At 43.5% G+C, this 14,768-nt stretch overlaps 1 protein-coding gene across 1 annotated transcript in view; it reads right to left on the minus strand.

Annotated features, from left to right (window-relative positions):
* Positions 1 to 14,768, minus strand: part of ATP8B4 (ATPase phospholipid transporting 8B4 (putative)) — a 113,975-nt gene that overhangs the window by 74,578 nt on the left and 24,629 nt on the right. Inside the window, exons 7-8 of the mRNA XM_083712493.1 lie at positions 14,217 to 14,278; positions 1,220 to 1,292 (exon numbers count right to left, since the gene is read on the minus strand). Coding sequence (XP_083568619.1) covers positions 1,220 to 1,292; positions 14,217 to 14,278 — 135 coding nt within the window. The remainder of the gene's footprint in view (positions 1 to 1,219; positions 1,293 to 14,216; positions 14,279 to 14,768) is intronic.

The raw sequence follows: 14,768 nt of genomic DNA on the forward strand, positions 1-14,768 counted from the left end.
AAGGTAAACGGCGTTTCCGTGTGCGGCTCTGGCTCGCCAGAGCAGCGATGTCACGCTGGCCACGTGACCCGGAAGTGTCTCCGGACAGCGCTGGCCCCTGGCCTCTTAAGTGAGATGGGCGCACAACCCCAGAGTCTGGCAAGACTGGCCCGTATGGGCAGGGGTACCTTTACCTAATAAGGAACCATCTATTTCTTCTGCGACTGCTAAGCTTTCTCATGAGCTTTTGGTGAAGGAATATAAAGCTTTCTGAAAATTCAAGTAAATACAGTGGTGCCTCGCAAGACGAAAAGAATCCGTTCCGCGATTCTCTTCGTCTAGCGGTTTTTTCGTCTTGCAAAGCAAGCCCATTGACAGCTTAGCGGATTAGCGCTACAGCGGTCTAGCGGCTTCTAGCGATCAGCTGTTAAGCAGCTTATCAGCGGATCAGCTCTTAAGCGGCTTAGCGGCTTAGGAAAAGGGGGGGAAGCGGGGAAAAACCCGCGGGATTTTTCCCCACAAGATTTTTTCTCGCAAGATTTTTTCGTCTTGCGAAGCAACCCCATAGGGAAATTCATTTTGCGAAGCGCCTCCAAAACGGAAAACCCTTTCGTCTAGCGGGTTTTCCGTCTTGTGAGGCGTTCATCTTGCGGGGCACCACTGTAATACCTGCTCAGATAAGGCCTATCCACATGCTTGATAAAACTCACAAAGAACTCTTAAAGCTCAGTGAAATCAGACTAACCATCCCAGGAGCCATGCTGTTCCTTCTTCTCTATCAAGGGCAGTGTGGTGGTGATGTTTTTGAACTGCAACTCCCATCATCCCTTAACAGGCTATAATGACCAGCAGCGATGGGAGTTGGAGTCCAACAACAACTAGAGGACACCCCTCCCCCCAAAAAAAACCACACACCCTAGGACACCTATATATGATCATTTTATTTATAATAATGCTTTCCACCGATTTATCCAGAGCTGATATTCCGCTAATTAATTATGATACAGTGTCAATCATCAATGAACCATGTTCACCTTTAGAAGAATAGTTTGAAATCAGGGTAGAAGCTGTTTTGCACACCCTGCTCGTCACCCATGCAGGCAGAATTAAAGCTAACCCAAGGAGAGGCGCTTTAGGCAAGAAAGAGGGGTGACCTGCTTCCTGTTTCCTAACCAAGTTTAGGACAAGATATCGTTCTCTGTGATACATATTCTAAAGGAGTAAAGTTATAGGCACTTACCACCACAAACTGGTCATTTTCCAATTTAATGATGTCTCCAGCTCTCACATTCATCCATTTTTCATTCTGCAATCTACAGTGAAGGAGAATACGCATTATACATTTTTAACATTTATGTGTTGTGGGAAAGGGTCTCTCGAAATTCCTTACGGAAACATAATCCTTTATGAATAGGTAGCGGTATCTTATTGACATTGGTGGCTGTGTTCATTGGGGCTGGTGGAGCTGAAGAGTAGAAGAAGAGTTTGGATTTGATATCCTGCTTTATCACTACTCCAAGGAGTCTCAAAGCGGCTAACAATCTCCTTTCCCTTCCTCCCCCACAACAAACACTCTGTGAGGTGAGCGGGGCTGAGAGACTTTGAAGAAGTATGACTAGCCCAAGGTCACCCAGCAGCTGCATGTGGAGGAGAGGAGACGCGAACCCGGTTCCCCAGATTACGAGTCTACTGCTCTTACCCACTACACCACACTGCCACAGCCAATGATTTTCAGAGCCGCTCCCTGACTGGTTGCAAGAAAGAGGGCAGGCCGAGCCTGGGAGGTGGGCAGCGGCCCATTTGCCTTAATGGACCAGCCTCGGCTGATTCTAGATTAATTAGTAGAGAAATTAAATAATGGAGGAAAATAACTGCTCACAGGTCTGGCAATGGTCAAGGTTTGTGGCCAGGCATGCAACCACATCGCCCTCCAGCAGCCATGCCACTCCACTGGCAGTTGGCTCTGCCCACCCCTATTGGTCACCGCGAAGTTGTTTTGGGTTCCCTGCCAAACTCCCTCGTTCAAATCAGCCAATCCGCAGTGGCCTGGGGGGTTGGGCAAGAGGAGAGGACCAGGAATGTGCAGTCTTCACTCCAGTCCACTCCTAAAGGATAAAAACGGGCCTGCACTGACGCCAGTGGCGCAGTTGGCCCCAGAGCATCACCCACCCAGCCCTCGCTCTAATTGTATCATCTCCAACTCCTCAAAAGACTCCATCAATGGTGTCTCTGAAAAATGTTGCACATCACTTGGGAAGACAGGCGAACTAATTCCAGTGTACTGGAAGAAGCAAAGATCACGAGTGTTGAAGTGATGGTTCCTCAACATCAACATTGTTGGACTGGTCATGTTGTGCAGATGCCTGATCATTGTCTTCCAAAGCAACTACAGTGGTACCCCGGGTTACATACGCTTCAGGTTACAGACTCCGCTAACCCAGAAATAGTGCTTCAGGTTACAAACTTTGCTTCAGGATGAGAACAGAAATTGTGTTCCGGCGGCATGGCAGCAGGACGCCCCATTAGCTAAAGTGGTGCTTCAGGTTAAGAACAGTTTCAGGTTAAGAACGGACCTCCAGAATTTTTACATTGAATTCAATGTAGAAGTAATAGAAGGTAAAAACAAAACCCTATCTAGAATCTATGACATACTTTTAGAGTGGTATACAAAGGACGAGGAGGTGAAGGAGGCAATGATTAAATGGGCAATTGACTTTGGTTATAACATCGATTTTGAAAGGTGGCTGGAAGTGTGGAATTGTAACATAAAGTTTACAGCATGTATGTCTCTGAGAGAAAATGTTTGGAAGATGCTATATAGGTGGTACCACACCCCTGTGAAGTTGGCCAAAATGTATAGACTAAAAGATAAGAAATGCTGGAAATGTGGGGAGGTGGAGGGTGACCTATATCATCTATGGTGGACATGCAAAAAGGTGAAAGGCTTTTGGGAATCGGTTTACAATGAGCTTAAAAGAATATTTAAATACACTTTTCCCAAAAGACCCGAAGCCTTTTTGCTGGGAATGACGGGTAAAGATATTAAGAAAGAAGATAGAACGATATTCCTCTATGCCACCACAGCAGCGAGAATTTTATTGGCACAATATTGGAAAGTGGAAACTATCCCCAATATAAATGATTGGCAAATTAAAATGATAAAATATGCTGAGCTTGATAAATTAACAGGTAAATTAAGAGACCACGATGAACAGAAATCTCTGAAAAATTGGAGTAAATACTGGAACTATATTGGAATAAATGCTTAATGTGATTGGCGGGGTCAGAACAAATACTACCAGCGTGTGAATTTAGGCCTATAGATTAAAAATCAAATACGTAATTGGAAGCAGATATTTGATACTTACCAAAAGGATGGAAGGAAGTCCAGGAGGCGGTTTCTGTGGGTGTTTTTTTTTTTTAATCTTTTACTGTTTTGTGAAATAGCCAGATTAATCTATCTTTGTATAGTTAGAGAGAGGAAAAAGTTGGCTTGTATATCTTGACTCTCTTTTTTGTTACAATTTTTTCTTTTGTATTTGGTTGTATGTTTGTTATGTGTATAACCTTAATAAAAATGTATTTGAAAAAAAAAAAAAGAACGGACCTCCAGAACGAATTAAGTACTTAACCCGAGATACCACTGTACTCTATTCTGAACTTAAAAATGGAAAGCGTAATGCTGGTGGTCAACAAAAGAGGTTTAAAGACTATCTCAAGGCAAATCTTAAAAAATGTAGTATAAATGCCGACAACTGGGAAACACCGGCCTGAGAGCACTCCAGTTGGAGAACAGCCTTCACCAAAGGTCTCATGGGCTTTGAAGATGCTCAAACTCAGGATGAAAGGGAGAAACATGCTAAGAGGAAGGCATGCTTGGCAAACCCTCACCGTGATCAACTCCCGCCTGGAAACCAATGTCCCCACTGTGGAAGGATGTGTGGATCCAGAATTGGCTTCCACAGCCACTTACGGACTCACTGTTAAAACTGTGTTTATGGAAGACAATCTTACTCGGCTACGAGTGATTGCCAGAGAAGAAGAAGATGTATCTTTTCTTCCAGGCTGACCTTTTCCTTTCCAGGTTCATGGGTATTGCTACAGTCAGATGATGGTTGCTATTTTTCACAGCTGGGAAGAAATTTTCCCTGCCCTTCAGGTTTTGCCTTCCCCCTAGCAATTGTCAAAACTTTGGTGGTTTTAGACCTTGGGCAGAATCCTTTAGTCCAACAATCAAAGAAGGGGTGTTGCAGTGACTCACTCCTTTCTGCGGTGGAGATATCAGGGTTTCCCATTAGAGGGGTCCTGAGGGGAGTGCTGGCAGTGGGACATAGAGCTTCCCTCTATGTTTTGCAGTGTCCCCATATTCCTGATTGACCCTGTATTGCCTCAGACTTCCAGCTAGGTGCCAAGAGGGATATATACCGAATGCCTAAGCCAAGGTTCCCTTCATTTGAAATTTAATAAAGTTGTGGCCATTTTAATCTCAAATAGGTTGTCATGTGTTTTCCTCGATCTGAGGTCCAGCTACAGGATAGAGGGGGGACTGCCGCTGGGGCACTCAAATAGAAATTGGAAAAGAAAAGGACATAAAATTGTTTTATGATATAAGAAATGTTTTATTGCTTCAGATGGGAATGAAGGATAAAAATAAGCCAGGGGATAAATATTTATGATGAGACAAGTGGGCACATTGTTCTGGTATTGCAAGGAAGCTATTTATAAAACAGCTACACAGGCCTAGAAGTTTAGTAGAGGGAACTTTTGAACAGTAAAGTTATAGCAGAACTGGGAAACCATATTATTTTTTTAAATAATATTTATTAAAGTTTAAAGAAGTTACAAAAGTAGAAAGAAAGAAAAAAGAAGGGGGAGAGACAGAACTGGGACACCATAGAAAGAGATAAATTTGGCTGCAGTGAGGTTAGCAAGGAGGAGGGGTTGGTTTGGCCCGTTTTGCTTGTGCCCCTTTCTTCTCATGGCCACAACTTTTGAGAAAGCAAAAGGCACACAGCCTTAAGTGCAATGTACAAAACTATAATGGGATCCCGTCAACGCTTCTGAGAGACCTTTCCAAAGCTGTAGATTGGCACAGAAAGATTGGCCCAAACAGCATTGTTGGAGGGCAGGTGGCGAAATCGTTTTGCTAAGCTCAGCTAGTCTGGGTCTGCAAGGCAACCTGGGAGCCCATGAGCTTTGCCCTTGAGGGCAGTCGCTTACTGTCAGAGACCATGCTGAGGAGGTGTGCTCTGAGGAGGAATGGTGGGAGCCTCCCCCTGCTCCTGATCAGGATGCTGAATCGTCCCAGGAGCAGGACAGTATAGATTTGGAACAGTGGTTTGCAGAGGGGCATGGTTCAGAAGGCAGAAGCTGGGAAATACTGGATGGGGAACAGCTAGGAGAAGAAACACTGGAAGAGAGGGGGTTAACAGACTCCCTTTTGCTGGAAAGTGTCCATCCGCTCAGCCCAAGGTCAAAGAGAGCAGATAAGGTGGCAGAACAGAAAGCCCAGTGGTAGAGAGATCAGGTTGAAAGATGCGGAAGTGACGGGGGTGACTAAGGAGGAAGTGGGTGGAACCCTTAACTGGGAGCACCTTCATTCTGAGGAATGGATTCTTTCTTCTCTTGCTGTGATCATTAACATTTCTAACTGGTAAGAGACTCCTTTTGCTTTGTTATGCTTATCTACTGCCGGGGGCGGGGGCGGGGAGCAAGCTGATTCCTTGAAGCCTGACACTTACTGACAGAGCAGATGCTCTGAATGCAAAAGGTTCCAGTTTCAACCCCCAACATCTCCAGCTAAGGCTGTAAAAGGCCTGTCTGAAACCCTGGACAGGTGCAATATTAAGCTAGGTGCACCAGGGTCTGACTTGGTATTAGGGAGATTCCCATGTTCCTGCGATGGGGGAAAGGCAGGATACAAAAGTACTACATGAACAATTGGTGCCTCGGACACTTTAAAAAAAACTAAGCCATCTTATATCATCAGCCTATCAAATTTTCTTTTTAATTAAGATGATACAGCGTTAAATAGCATGCATCTTGGCACTTGTATACAGTGGTACCTCCGGTTGCGGACGGGATCCGTTCCGGAGCTTGGGTCGGATCCTGAGGTTTCCGCAACATGAGGACCACTTCTGCGCATGCATGCGTGGCAAAACCCAGTAAACTACTTCCGGGTTTGCAACTTTTGCATCCCAAAGTTTACGTAACCAGAGGGTACTGCTGTATTGCTCGTTGTTGTTGTTTAGTCGTTTAGTTGTGTCCGACTCTTCGTGACCCCATGGACCAGAGCACGCCAGGCCCTCCTGTCTTCCACTGCCTCCCATAGATTGGTCAAACTCATGTTGGTAGCTTCGAGAACACTATCCAGCCATCTCATCCTCTGTCGTCCCCTTCTCCTTGTGCCTCCATCTTTCCCAACATCAGGGTCTTTTCCAGGGAGTCTTCTCTTCTCATGAGGTGGCCAAAGTATTGGAGCCTCAGCTTCAGGATCTGTCCTTCCAGTGAGCACTCAGGGCTGATTTCCTTCAGAATGGATAGGTTTGATCTTCTTGCAGTCCATGGGACTCTCAAGAGTCTCCTCCAGCACCATAATTCAAAAGCATCAATTCTTTGGCAATCAGCCTTCTTTATATTCCAGCTCTCACTTTCATACATCACTACTGGGAAACCATAGCTTTAACTATACGGACCTTTGTTGGCAAGGTGATGTCTCTGCTTTTTAAAATGCTGCCTAGGTTTAAGTGACTACAGTAAATTTCATGATGTGGGTTACTCTACAACAAGGTGATCAGGGTCATTTATTTTTATTTAGTTAGTTTTTTTAATCCACTTGTTCTATAGAAAAGCAGCTTACATATTTATAGAACCATGAGAAATGCCCTACACCATCATTTGGCCTGGTCATTTGGCTTATACATCGGACGACTTTCGTTTTAATGTCAATCCAAGTACATGCTGTCCCGGAAAGTTTTCAGCTGCAGCATTTTCATCTAGAGCCAGAATGCCCCTATTCTTCCATGCCTATTCTCTTCTGCATTTTATCTCGCTCGGTGCAGAAAACTGTATTAGTGGTAACAGACACACAGCCTAGTTCCTGGCATCTAAACAGCTGTGTGTGCAACATGAAGCAAACCGTTTTAAGCAAATAGGCCTCCAGTATTGACTGTGGACGTGCACACAACATACTTTCAAAGGACATTTAAAGCACATCTCTGCTCCCCAAACAAATCCTGGAAACAGTAATTTGTGAAGGGCGTTGGAACTGTAGCTCTGTGAGTAGACTACAATTCCCAGGATTCCTCAGGGACTGTGCTTTAAATGTATGGTGTATATGCACTTTAAATATACTATAGATTGTAGAAAGTTCTTTGTTTTCTAATTGCATTTTGACACTTCTTCGGATACTTATTGCAACCAAATTTTGCATGATGGTTTCTGAGATCAAGGAACAGGTTTTCATCTTATGCTTGGATACAAGAAACTGGGCTTTCCAAATACAGCCTATGAAGTAATTTGGTGATAACATCTCTGGTCTGTTACTATAATAAATCAATTCATTCATTCGTTTGGTGATAAGTTTCTTTCTGCTTCCAGGAGGGAAAGCAAATGTATGGAGGAATCAACTCAAAACATCAATAATCACACTTCCACACATGCCAAGAACATAGGATGCATACCAAGTGCATAAAAAATAAATAAAAGTTCCAATGATGTTTGGAAGTACACTAAATCATCCCTCTTGGGTAAGACTCCTGCTCTCCTTTGAGTTTGTTTTGCAATAACACTCAACATGATGTTGGTGTACTGCAATAGGGTTGTTGTTTTTTAGAGACTCAAACAGTATGCTCTCTCTTGACCTTCTCTAGCCCAGGGTGATTGGATAAAAGGCTCACTTGGGACCTCTGAAGGCTAAACTAATGTAGCCTTGTGTATTGGTACCAGGCCTGGTCAGAGAATTCCCTTCCGTAGGGAGTAATATTGTTCTGTGCTAGTGTTTTTGAAGTCCTGAATTCTTGAAAACACATCTTGATAATCTGGTGGAGCTTGTTTTCTAGGCCATGAGTACTTTGAGGTTGTTTATTTATTAGTCTTACTATTACCTGCCAACGATGCTATAATAAGAATATTTCATCCTATTACAATAGAGTGATGATCTCTGCCTATATGGAAAGATTTTTGGCAGAAGGTAACTGAAACTATCAACAGAACTGTACAGAACAACCTTATATTTACAGAGCAAAGTATCCTCTTGAATTATATACCCAGCACATGCAACCTTACAAAAGGACAATATGAGTGGATTCTCCATGCCTTTACAACAGCAAAAAGACTGATCTTGATGAATTGGAAAAATGAAAATGTTTCTCCCTTTCACAATTGGATTGAAGACTTATACAAACTCACAACATATAAACAACTTGCAAATAAATGCAGACTTGCCATGGACAAATTCAATGATATTTGGAAATCATTCTTACAAATACTGTAATAGGTTAAGATCTGGTAAAGTATAATAACAACCTTGTAAAATATACAGATTTGGGTTTTCCTCCTCCCCCCCCCTTTATTTTCTCTTCTACATGGGTTCTGTTTCTCTTTTTCTCTCTTTTATTTACGTCTCACCATGTTTAGTGCACATATAGGTAAAGGTAAAGGGACCCCTGACCATTGGGTCCAGTCATGACCGACTCTGGGGTTGCGGCGCTCATCTTCCTTTACTGGCTGAGGGAGCCAGCGTACAGCTTCCGGGTCATGTGGCCAGCATGACTAAGCCGCTTCTGGTGAACCAGAGCAGCGCACGGAAATGCCATTTACCTTCCTGCTGGAGCAGTACCTATTTATTTACTTGCACTGGCATGCTTTTGAACTGCTAGGTTGGCAGAAGCTGGGACCAAGCAACAGGAGCTCACCCCGTCATGGGGATTCGAACCGCCAACCTTCCAATCAGCAAGTCCTAGGCTCTGTTGTTTAACCCACAGCGCCACCCGCATCCCTTAGTGCACATATAGTTGTGTACTTTTTGAACTTTCAGTAAAGATGTTTAAAGGGGGTATAAAGATCTCTGCCTAATAAAGTGCTGACTACAACCCAGAATATGAAACGAAAATCACATCCTGGTTTGACTGATATACGGGTTTGTGGTAAGATACTAAACCATGGTTTCCCAGTTCAGATATAGCAGGAAACTGTGGTCTAATGTTATGGCAACAGATAGACAGGGAGCACAGCAACATAAAAGTCTAATACAGGGGTCAGCAACCTTTTTCAGCTGTGGGCCGGTCCACCGTCCCTCAGACCATGTGGTGGGCCGGACTATATTTTGGGGGGAAAATGAATGAATAAATTCCTATGCCCCACAAATAACCCAGAGATGCATTTTAAATAAAAGGACACATTCTACTCATGTAAAAACACGCCAATTCCAGGACTGTCCATGGGCTGGGCTGAGAAGGCAATTGGGCCGCATCCAGCCCCTGGTCTACCCCTGGTTTAATAGAACAAGATTGTTATGTCTGCTTCTTGTTGCTTTTATAATTTTGTGGCTTTTAGCTTATTTTTTAAATAATGATGTTAATTGTTTTATCCATTTTGCAAACCATCTTGAGAATATGATTGAGAGGGTAGTGTCGTAATACATAAATAAAAGAAAATGAATGTCTGAAAAAATGCCAGTGAGTTAATTTTCCTTGCCATTTACCTTGCTGTGCCAAAAGTGACCGAGAAAACAGGGCCATTTTCTATACCCAGGAAAGCTCCAACACATTCTTCTTTCTTTCTTTCTTTCTTTCTTTCTTTCTTTCTTTCTTTCTTTCTTTCTTTCTTTCTTTTTTGGCTTGTGTAATCTGAAAACTTTTCACATTTCATGGCAGGAATTGCAGATTTGCAGCTGACTTTATAGTTGACAGGGGACTGTAGCCAATCATGGCTGCATTTATTAGCATACATATATGAAATCAGGGATTTCACATTCACACATGACATCTTTAAGTGTACAATCAACATAAAATGAAGTGTACACCTTAAAAAGGCCGTGCCTTAATTCACCCGTACTCTGACGGTCTTTGAAAAACTCTATGCCAAAAAGCATATTAGATATTGCACAATGATGGACAGTGGATCATCACAGCCATTAACAGATTCTTCTTTTAAAAAAGAATCTGTGTTTGTTACAGCTGCAGTATGTTAATGCTATATTTACAATCTTAAATCCCATTTCAAACAAATGAAATCTCAGAAAATGATGTTTATTGCTAAACATGCTATTCAAAACAACCTAAAATAGAAGCTTAGAGTTCAGTTTAAAGAAAGATCATCTCTGTCATATTCAAAGCTGGGATCAACATTCCTCACTTCTATGTTAGTTTCGCAAAGCACAGAGTTGCAGAAAAAAATGTGCAGAAGGTTTGGTGTCACCATCTACAAGCCAACACACTGCAAAGGAGACCCACTAGCACCTTACAAATGCACAGAAATTTACACGCCTGTAGATCAGGTGTGGGGAATCTTTGGTCCGCCACAGGTTGCTGAACTACAACTCCCATCAGCCACAGCAACCATGGCCAGGGATGATGGGAGTTGTAGTTCAACAACACAGAGAGCCAAGGATACCCCACACCTGGGAGCCAGTGTGGTATAGTGGTTAAGAGCGGGAGACTCGTAATCTGGTGAACCGGGTTCGCTTCCCCGCTCCTCCACATGCAGCTGCTGGGTGACCTTGGGCCAGTCACACTTCTCTGAAGTCTCTCAGCCCCACTCACCTCACAGAGTGTTTGTTGTGGGGGAGGAAGGGAAAGGAGGATGTTAGCCGCTTTGAGACTCCTTCGGGTAGTGATAAACCGGAATATAAAATCCAAACACTTCCTACTGTGGATGTACAGAACCAGCCAGACTATGCCATGGCTAAGCTGAATAGGAAATATTCCTCATAGCTCACCACAGAATAAAAGTGGGTCGAGCCACTTGGCGTTCACAGATTTCTCAGACTAACAAAGTTGCCCATTGCTCATTAAAAAAAAGTTGTGCATAATGTCATTTGTCAACTTGCAGGGAGATATTTTCTGTTCCAAAAGAAGAAAGGAAAAGTACAAGAAAGAAAATTGTTCATAATGATCTCCCCAGCATGCATCCTATTTACTTCAAATTTCACTTGTATGAGGCATAAGATATAATTGCAGCTATGACAACATTAAAAAGTTATGAACGGACTGCTTCTCATTATTGCTCCATGTGCGACTTGCATGTGTCACTAATAAAAACATGATGATATTTACTGGGGCACCAATTGCCAAGGCGTTCTTGAGTAGAGTTCTGAAAGGGAAACTTTGGCCACCCCTCTGTTTGTCATTTACCCACACATTTGGTGTTAATATTCTTTAGGCTGATTAACATGTGTATGTATATCGCTCATGATTTCAACACTCAACGTTGTATTCCTACATTCAGCTGAATTGTGAGAATGTGTCGTTTGTTGAAAGCTGCAAGGCTGAAAGTGATGTCACTGTATCACTGGTGTAGAGTCCCATATTAGAATGCTACCATATAGCAAAAGCTCCATGCATGTAGAAAGCTAGCACATCAGGGAAAAGGTTTTAGTATATCCTCCGCAGTGATGTTCTAATTCTTATTCGTGTTTGTAAGCACCTGCATTTTGAACTGGTATAATCCAGAATTCTATCACTACAGACCATCATCCAATTTTGCCATGGGTGTACAGTCGTACCTTGGTTGACGAACACCAGTTGAATGGTTAGGCTCCTGAACACTGCAAACCCAGAAGTGAGTGTTCTGGTTTGCGAACTATTTTTGGAAATCAAATGTTCCATGGCTTCTGATTGGCTGCAGGAAGCTCCTGCAGCAAATCGGAAGCTGTGCCCTGGACGTTGAACGTTTTGGAAGTCGAACGAACTCCCGGAACAGATTCTGTTTGGCTTCCAAGGTACAACTGTAGTAGACTGGCCTATGGCCCTTTTTTCCAGGGGCTTTCCAAACACAGTCACTCTGTACAACAATCCCAAGACTACATTTGGTTTCAGTCTGCTAATTCCTATCCTCTATTCCATCGCTAAAGAGTTCTGACTGATGCTTCCCAAATCTCAGGTGGCAATCCTCTTTCTCAGGGTTAGATTGAATGAGACAACTCTCCTGATCCAACCCATTACACAGAGGGAAGAGTGTATGCGTCTGGCTGGCTCCTTCTCACCCACCAGGCGTGCACAGGTGGGGACTAAATGCCTGAATACCAGCTACAAATGTACAATACTACATATGCAGGTGAAAAAAGCACATGCTTTTCTTTATTTTATTTAAAAGCACTTTAATACTTTAAAAGGTCTAAGTGGTAGGTAAAAGGTAAAGGTAAAGAACACTTGGATGGTGTCAAAGGCAACTATTGGCTTGTGGCGCTCATCTCGCTTTCAGGCTGAGGGATCCAGCATTTGTCCACAGACAGCTTTCCAGGTCATGTGGCCAGCAGGACTAAACTGCTTCTGGCACAACTGGACACCGTGACGGAAGCCAGAGCACACGGAAATGCCGTTTCCTTTCGCGCTGCAGCGGTACCTATTTATCTAATAATAATAATAATAATAATAATAATAATAATAATAATAATTTATTTATACCCCGCCCATCTGGCTGAGTTTCCCCAGCCACTCTGGGCAGCTACTTGCACTTACTGATCAGAGTTCAAGGGCACATTCCAGCCGGGCAACAATAGTAACATAGGAAGCTGCTTTATACTGAGTCAGGCCATAGGTCCATCTACCCTATCAATTGTTTGTCGCTATCTGGCAGCATCTTTCCAGGGCTTCAGGCAGGAGATCTCTCCCAGTCCCACCTGGAGATGATGGGGGCTGAATCTGGAACCTCCTCCATGAGCACAGATGCTCTACCATTGAGCTATGGCCCTTCCTCCAGCCCTAAAGGATGGGTTTGCTATAAGAATTTTAAGGTCTCAAATATAGCATAAATATTCATAAATGCACACATATATAAATATATGAACCATGTGTCTGAAATAGTATGGGAGAGCAATCCTGGAGCCATTGTGACTCTCCCAATGACCTCAAATATTCCTCTGCGGTAAGGGAGGCAAATGAGGAAAGCCTTCCCACTGTCTTTTTGCTTGCAAATCCTGTCTTAATAATAATAATCAAATCTTGTTTTTTAAAAAAATTAATTAAATTTAATTAATTTGAATTTTATTTATCTCCCGCCCTCCCCAGCCGAAGGACGTATTTGTGTATGAATAGGGTGAGCCTGTGACCTGCATTCAGGAACTAAAGTATTTACCATCACAATAGAATGGCCGGACTGCCCTGGTAATGTAATCAGTTATCATTATCAGGTATCCTGGCAGGCAGGATTTTTGCTGTAGACCACCTCCCTCTGTGATGCATGTATGATGTTTTGGGGTGGTGGTCTTGGGCTACAGGGTAGGCAATTTCAAAAGTCTATATAAGGGCTTGTGCACCATTGTTCGGGGTTCTCCTCCCTCCTGCGTGTGGTACGAGGGCCCCTTTCACAACAGTTCCTTGAATAAAGATCAGGCTTACTAGCAGATTTGCTTCTCAATATACAGTACTCTGGTTGGCCTCTGTTACTTTCTTCTACCAACAGGGAACCCACTTAAGGACTCTATACGGGCTCTGGGAATACCCCATAAGGGAAAGGGAGCAGTTTTTCCTACAACAGGTTGGTACGTGCCAACCACAGAGCCTAGGACTTGCCGATCGGAAGGTCGGCAGTTTGAATCCCCGCGATGGGGTGAGCTCCCGTTGCTCGGTCCCTGCTCCTGCCCATCTAGCAGTTCGAAAGCACGTCAAGTGCAAGTAAGATAAATAGGTACCGCTCCAGCGGGAAGGTAAATGGCGTTTCCGTGCGCTGCTCTGGTTCACCAGAAGCGGCTTAGTCATGCTGGCCACATGACCCAGAAGCTGTCTGTGGACAAACGCCGGCTCCCTCAGCCTATAGAGAGAGATGAGCACACAACCCCAGAGTCGGTCACAACTGGACCTAATGGTCAGGGGTACCTTTACCTTTACCTTTACATGCCTGGGAAAAGAAGCTGCAGCTGAGGGCAGAAGAGACTGGGAGGCATGTGGGACTCCCCACCCCTGTTTTAATACTTCAATGTCAGGATTCTGCATTTTGACAAATGCCTAGTAATTTCCATAACTGTCTACTGGCAAGAGATAATTGCATGCGGAAAATTATAAAGGCGTGCTTCTTACTTGCCATCAATGAGTACTTGAGCCTGCCGGTTGTTCACCTGGTTGTCACTTTTGTGGCGAAACTGCAAAGGGTTAAAAGGAAGAAGAAAAAAACAGGCCCAGGTAAGTGTGGTACACAGTACTCTGCAATTAGGTTCCAGCCAGACTACGTTTTTTAAATGAAGTTGACTTGCAGCAGAACGTAAACAAGTTGCTTGGAACAGGAAAGTAAAATGGACTTAGCTAGGGGTTCCATTTGCAGATTTCCACATTGCTGTTTTGCAAGCCAGGAGCAGAAATGTAAGGACAAATATAAATCGTTTTCCAGATGTCTCTTTACGGGCTTTCCTGAGCGATGAGTGAGACTGAGAGTTGAAGTGAGGAGGCGACATCAAGGGAAGAATGCCGGAAAAGCCTATAGCTCAGGAGCACAAAATTAGGAGCTGCGTGGGAATGTTCTTTATTGGTTTATTGATCTGCAATATTTCTTATCCACACTTCTCCATAAGATCTCAGGGTCAGATACAGGAAGAGAAAATAGGGTTAAAAACACAGATAACAGCATTACAATTC

Source organism: Podarcis gaigeae (genome assembly GCF_964106915.1).
Source record: "Podarcis gaigeae genome assembly, chromosome: 14".
Lineage (NCBI taxonomy): Eukaryota > Metazoa > Chordata > Lepidosauria > Squamata > Lacertidae > Podarcis > Podarcis gaigeae.